The 7,439-nt window shown below is 42.5% G+C and overlaps 1 protein-coding gene across 1 annotated transcript in view; it reads right to left on the reverse strand.

The window, feature by feature from the left end:
- The window catches only part of vegfc (vascular endothelial growth factor c), a 144,568-nt gene extending 139,361 nt beyond the window's left edge, over positions 1–5,207 (reverse strand). Inside the window, exon 1 of the mRNA XM_080448019.1 lies at positions 5,059–5,207. Coding sequence (XP_080304145.1) covers positions 5,059–5,172 — 114 coding nt within the window. The 5' untranslated portion in view covers positions 5,173–5,207. The remainder of the gene's footprint in view (positions 1–5,058) is intronic.
- Positions 5,208–7,439: the final 2,232 nt, after the last annotated feature.

A 7,439-nucleotide genomic window follows, 5' to 3' on the forward strand; every position in this document is an offset into this window, starting at 1 on the left:
ATTGCACCACATGTCATTGGTTCTCAAAGGGGGACTGGGGACCCCCAGGGGTCCTTGGGGGGGGTGCAGGAATCAGAGCATTGTCTAAATTCCTGCACTCTGGCGCACTCGGGTGGCTGCTTACAGGCAGTGCACGCAGAGCATGAGAGCATGAACACAGACAGACAGACACACAGACACACCCACAACCCGAGCAGGGTTACATAGTAAGCTCCACTTCAATAACAGAAAACAGAAAGGACACTCTGGTCGACCATAGCCTATAGGGATTAAAGTGGAAAAACATAAACAAAAGTGCAATTTCTAAAACTCTGTCCCAACTCACTTCCACATCATGGACAGAAACACACAAGGCGCTGCAAATAGATCAGGCATGCATGTGTAGGGCAGTGTGCACTGTGTGCACTCAAACTGCTAATAAAGTATTCAAAAACTAATTAAAAAGGTGTTATTTTACACCACCCACACACACACACACACACACACACACACACACACACACACACACACACACACACACACACACACACACACACACACACACACACACACACACACACACACACACACACGTTAACAAATGACGATGGAAATGTCTCAACTAGTTCCATCATCAAGTTCAACTAGTCCCCCCCATAACTAACTGACTAACTGACTGACTGACGCAGTGACTGACTGACTGACTGACTGACTGACTGACTGACTGACTGACACAGTGATCAAATAAATGGAAAAATAAATGGAAAAATAAATGGAAAAATAAATGGAAAAATAAATGGAAAAATAAATGGAAAAATAAATGGAAAAATAAATAAATAACTAGATAGAACGATAGATGAATAAATACATAAATGAATGTTCATTTAGAGGTCATTTATTAATGGCTTCGGGTCTGTCTGTCTATCTGTCTGTCTGTCCGTCCGTCCGTCCGTCCGTCCGTCCGTCCGTCTATTGTCTGACTATTTATAAATTCAGAAAGTGAACAAATGTAATGAGATGGTCCGTTAGTTACGTTACACTCTCTTGATTTAAATTTGCACTCAGGACTTCTCAGTGGAGCCTTGCAGCATGATGGGACCCACAGGGCGAAAAGGGAAATGTGGAGTCTGAATGCCAAAGACAACATGGCACGGAGCGGAGCGGAGTGGAGGCAAATCAAATGAGAACCACTTGGAGAGACATGAAGACGAATGGCACGGAAAACCAGCCGTCCTGGCGAGGCAAGGCCAGGCCAGGCGGCGGAGATGAAAGCGCTAGACTAGTGGAGCGAAGCGAGCGCCACGAGTCTAGCGGAGTCGTTTAAGACCTCACCTCACGGTGCATTTATAAAACCATTTATAAAAGTCTTATCTTTGTATCAAAACTCACTGAGTGAAACGACTTCAACCCCCCCAATAGATCTTGACCCGAAAGCCAACCCCATGGCTCAACAGAGGCAGTTAGGAGGTTTATACAGCTATAAAATGCACCTTAATCAGGGGTATAATTCATTATTTTATTTTATTTTATTTTAAGGCCAGTACCTCTGCCAAAGCGACAGATTTGTGAGTTAAAAGAATTGCAGTTAAGCAGTGTTTTCATGTTAAGAGTAATCACCACTGGCTTAGTGATTATTTCACATGAAATGATACGATGAAAGACATTAAGCATTAAATAGCTCTATATTCAGATAGTAATCATTGCTGTATGGTGTTTGTTCAGTAACAGGGGTTTCCCTGTCTCTCCAGCTCTAGGACATTGGTTCTCAAGGTGGGGTGAGGGGAGTTCCAGGGGGTCCCCAGCAAAATGATAGATAGTTAGGAACCAAATGGAAACTTATGGGTCGGTAACTCTGAGAGTGTACAAATAGAACCAAATGGACCCTAACGGGTCCATTTGGTTCTATTGTCACATTTTATGGGTTTATTTTGTCAACATATGGTGAAGTATTGTGGCGCAGGTCATTGCAACAACCACCGATCTTGTGAAAATTTGAAACGGGACGGCCAAATATTCTAAACTTTCCGCGATTTTCTCAATAATCATATTCTTTGATACACGCGTCCACGTTTCTTCCCGGGTCAAACAAGAGAATCACGTGATGTTGAGCCCCTTCCCCTATTCGCTCATACTAGGACATGACGTATTACATTACATTACATTACATTACATTACATTACAGTCATTTAGCAGACGCTTTTATCCAAAGTGACTTACAATAAGTGCATTCAACATAGGTAGGCAAGGAAATTACTAATCACCAGAAGTCTTAAGTGCATTCTCTTCTAAAACAAGCAACTAAGAGCATACCTAGCGCTAAGGTAAAAAGTGCGATATATCAGTTACCTACTTTCTTAACCAGATGAGACAAATAGGAAAATCCAAAAGAGAGAGAAAACTAATACGTTTATCGAACAGGATCCAATACAACAAGAGCTCGTACAAATAATTGACAACAAGCTCGAACAAATAATTGACAACAAGTAAGGGTAGTGTTTCCTGAAGAGGTGGGTTTTCAGCCTGTCATATTATGTAGGCAGAAGAATACAGTAGTTACTGACAAAAAAACTGATTTGAGGAGAAGAATGTATGATTCATCTGGCAGCAATGTGTTAGAATCCACTTTTTCCTGAGCCTTTGTCAGGGTTCAGAAAGGCCTGGAGAGACATAGGAACTATCACATCATACTCATCACGGCCAATTAAGGCTCTAGTTATGATCAAATAGCCACGTGTTAGTGCTTAGCACTTATCCCCTTATCTAGCCCTTAGAAACACACATGCACACATGCACGCACGCACGCACGCACGCACACACACGCACACACGCACACACACACACGCACACGCACACGCACACGCACACACACGCATGCACGCGTGTGTGCGTGCACGCACACACACGCACGCACACATGCTCGCATGTGCATTCACACGCACACGCATGCACGCGTGCACGCACACACACACACGCACACGTGCGCATGCACACGCATGCGTGCACACACACACTTGACCTGCTGACACCTGTCCCCATGCTCTCTGTTCTCAGGCTCATTTGAAAACAGTCTCTCCTTAAGCTGCTTCTAAGACCTTCTTTCATTCTGTCTGAAGAAATGTCTTCAAGCTTAATCTCTCTGCAAGGACCTTTATAACCCAGTCTCTCTCTCTCTCTCTCTCTCTCTCTCTCTCTCTCTCTCTCTCTCTCTCTCTCTCTCTCTCTCTCTCTCTCCTTCACACCACACTCTCAAAGGCAGTCTCAATAGAAAGTGCCACATATCTCTCTCTCCCTCTCCCTCTCTCTCTCTCTCTCTCTCTCTCTCTCTCTCTCTCTCTCTCTCTCTCCTTCACACCACACTCTCAAAGGCAGTCTCAATAGAAAGTGCCACCTCTCTCTCTCTCTCTCTCTCTCTCTCTCTCTCTCTCTCTCTCTCTCTCTCTCTCTCTCTCTCTCTCTCTCTCTGCATTGATAAACATTAGGCCAATTTCCATTAGGCCATTCATTTAACACAGAGAGTGTACAAAATGGGTCTATTTGGTTCCATTCGTACACTCTCTGTGTAAAAAAAGATTATATTATAACAATAATAATTATAACAGATTATTTCACTGATGTCGAATAACAAGCTGCAGAAAGCTGACAGGTTTCATTTGGACCATGAAATGGTCCTCTGAATGGCAGTGACCCTGGTACAGTAACAGTTCCACTGGGACCACTTCTTTACTCCAAAGGGGTAAAGAACACTTTGAAACATTCCAACAACCTTTGACTGTCTTTATGTCTTTGACACACATTTAGACACATTTAGACACATATCAGGCTCCTTTTGCAACCATTGCAACAAGCTCCCCTGGCTGCATGGGACCCACAGTACCAACCAGTAATATAGCTTTGTTTTGACTGATAGCTCTGTTCACAAACGTCTTAGGAAGTCTTTTTACTTTGGGTCTTTTGAAGTGTGTTGTAAACAGTGTTACAGCAGAGACACAGAGACTGTAACAGCAGTGATATGAATTGTACTGTATGATACAGTATGTACCCATGCAAGCAGTGTTCACATAATTATACTGTACTCCAAATGGAAGAAGCTCACCATAGAAATATGGTTGAATGACGATTAGCTCAGACAGTAAAGTTGCATTGTGGTGATGACAAGTACAGATAATTATCAATATTTTAGAGTATTCATCTCCAGACATCATCACCTGACACTGAACTGAAAAGGGATTGAGACCCCCTCCCCAGCTAAATGATACCGTAGATAATCACCATGATGGCTATATTGATCACTTTCACTGTTATATAATACAGGCTACATACCTATGGCGACAGACAGACAGACAGACAGACAGACAGACAGACAGACAGACAGACAGACAGACAGACAGACAGACAGTACAATGTAAAGGGACTCTGGACAGACAGACAGATCATTTCAGACCAAACCATGTTCTTATAGTTTTTCCCAGAGATGATAAACATAATGATCACATCAGGGGTCCTTCACATGAATAAGGTGGAGAATCACTGGTCCACCTTATTGATGATCAAACATGAATTATTGCATTGTTATTGTGGTTGACAAGCTGGCTTTGGGTCCTTTAATGGGAGGGGGGGGGGGTTCAGGGGGTCCCCATAAAATGATTGATAGTTACAGTCGGAACCATATGGACCCTTACAGGTCTGTAACTCTGACCTGTAATAATTAGTGATAGGAGACTCTTTGAGTCTCCTATCACTGATTATTGACTGATGACCTGGTCATCAAATTACTGTATCAGGAATGCAACAAAAACAAAACAAATCTTCATGAATTCAAGGCTTCATGGAGTGCAATTGATAGAAAATAAGTCATGTTTTGGTGAAATACTCCTTTAACACTTAACAAGTGTATTGTATATAGGCTATTCATTGATCCCAGCTGTGATCAGTTATTACAAGGTTATGAATATGACTTTCTTACCGGTTTGTCTCCCTAATAATAATAATAATAATAATAATAATAATAATAATAATAATAATAATGTAATAATAATAATAATAATAATGATAATATAGTAATAATAATGACTTTCTTACCGGTTCGTCTCGCTGCTCCTGCTCGTAATAATAATCATAATAGTCAGTGGATTCGTTGGCAAAGTTACTGTAGAGAAAACACCACAGAACCGCAGATATTCCCAACAGATGCATGATGGTGATGATGTTAATAAAGTCAGTGGTTTTGATCAAACGTCCTGCAGTCCTGATAATGCCTAAAACATATTATTCCTTCGGGTAAAAAAAAAATGAAAAATGAAAAAAATAATAAATAGACTCCTGTCCTTATAGGTCCCAGCTGTCTGTCTGTCTGTCTGTCTGTCTGTCTGTCTGTCTGTCTGTCTGTCTGTCTGTCTGTCTGTCTGTCTGTCTGTCTGTCTGTCTGTCTGTCTGTCTGTCTGTCTGTCTGTGTTCATGTGCTTTAGAGAGAATCTAACGGTCAGACCTAACGGCTCGGACCGGCTCAGCTGAATGACTGACTGACTGCGCGATGTGAGAGAGTCCTCCTCCTGCTAGACCCTCTGTGTGTGTGTGTGTGTGTGTGTGTGTGTGTGTGTGTGTGTGTGTGTGTGTGTGTGTGTGTGTGTGTGTGTGTGTGTGTGTGTGTGTGTGTGTGTGTGTGTGTGTGTGTGTGTGTGTGTGTGTGTGTGTGTGTGTGAGAGAGAGAGAGAGAGAGAGAGAGAATGATATAGAGGGGAAGAGAGAGAAAGAGGGACAATCCCACATTCTCCCCATGTGAGGGAGAGAGAATGGGGGGGTGGGGGGAGGGAGAGAAAGGCAGACAGTCTTGTCTCTGTAATGTTATGACTTATTTTATGTTATACATGCTATGGCAATGTAAAAGAGAGAGAGAGAGAGAGAGAGAGAGAGAGAGAGAGAGAGAGAGAGAGAGAGAGAGAGAGAGAGAGAGAGAGAGAGAGAGAGACTCAGGGAGGATCTACCATCATGAGTTCTAAAGGAAACAGGACTGCTAATTGGCTGCTGTGAGTGTAGTGTTAACAATGGACACACATATCTGTGTGTGTTTGGGTGTGTGTGTGTGTGTGTGTGTGTGTGTGTGTGTGTGTGTGTGTGTGTGTGTGTGTGTGTGTGTGTGTGTGTGTGTGTGTGTGTGTGTGTGTGTGTGTGTGTGTGTGTGTGTGTGTGTGTGTGTGTGTGTGTGTGTGGCTCAGGGGGCTGTTGTCCCCTCAATGCAGTCACACTGCCTTTCTTTATCATGTATTTATGTTTTTTCATTATTGATTCTATTTCTAATAGGATTATATGCAGCAGTATGAATAAAACAATTGAATAACATACACTTAATTCACTTCATAGAATAGACTCCAAATAAAATGTTACCAAATAAGGCCTCGGGTTGCTTGGAATTAGCCTTTAGTTTAGGAAAACAAAATTACAACAGAGATGACATTGTACTATACATCAGGGGTTCTCAGCCTTTGGGTCGGGACCCCCAGGGGGGTCCCCACATGATTGTGTAGGGGTCCCCACATGACAGTGAAGTGACAATTTAAGGACTTTTAAGAGAAAAAAAACATCACTTCATCGAAAGTAATCAGCAAACTATCCTATAAAAACTGGTCAAACATTGGCTAAATTGTCAAATAATATAAGATGCAAAAAAATGTGAAAATAGCAGATCTACAAGCACACGATGCAGCTATTTTCACAATATTCATCTGTGGAACCGAGCCTCGACTCAAATTATTTTGGGGGGTCCCCAGTTCATATGATTATTTCGGGGGGGTCCCCAGTTCATATGATTGTTTCGGGGGGTCCCCAGTTCAAATATGATGATTTTGGGGGGTCCCCAGTTCATGTATGATCATTTTGGGGCGTCCCCAGTTCAAGTATGATTATTGTACCGGGGAAACTATGGAATCCTCAGAGAGCGTATACTGTAAAATGCTCGGACCCCACAGATTCTAAGAGTTACAGAACAGAACCTTAAATGTTACTGGACCCATTGAATTCTGATCCTGCTTTCTACTCAACACACGTCTAATGCTAACGGGAAGATAACCATCATTGATGACTTAAACAACGAGCACAAAAGTGGACGGATTAAACATACTATACCGGTGGGCACCGGCCTACTCAGGAACGATGCAATTTGGGAACGATTTAATTTGGGAATGCATGGGCACCAGAGTACCTGTTGTACTTGTCTGTCTGTCTGTCTGTCTGTGTCCCTTTTATGCCCATTTATGGAGTTCTGTGTCAAGCATGCTGAAATATGTAGTCCATGCCAGTCTGATGTCAGCACTTTGACGTCATATTGATGACATGAGGGGTCTCCACATATGGATTTATTTATAGATTTTTTTCTTTTTTGAGATCCGCTGATCTGACCGACTTCCCACTTGGCTCAACACTCCCTCGGGTTCTCGACGATACACATGCAGATTTTGAAGTCAATC

Source organism: Gymnoscopelus braueri (genome assembly GCF_963280865.1).
Source record: "Gymnoscopelus braueri genome assembly, chromosome: 2".
NCBI classification, from domain to species: Eukaryota; Metazoa; Chordata; class Actinopteri; order Myctophiformes; family Myctophidae; genus Gymnoscopelus; species Gymnoscopelus braueri.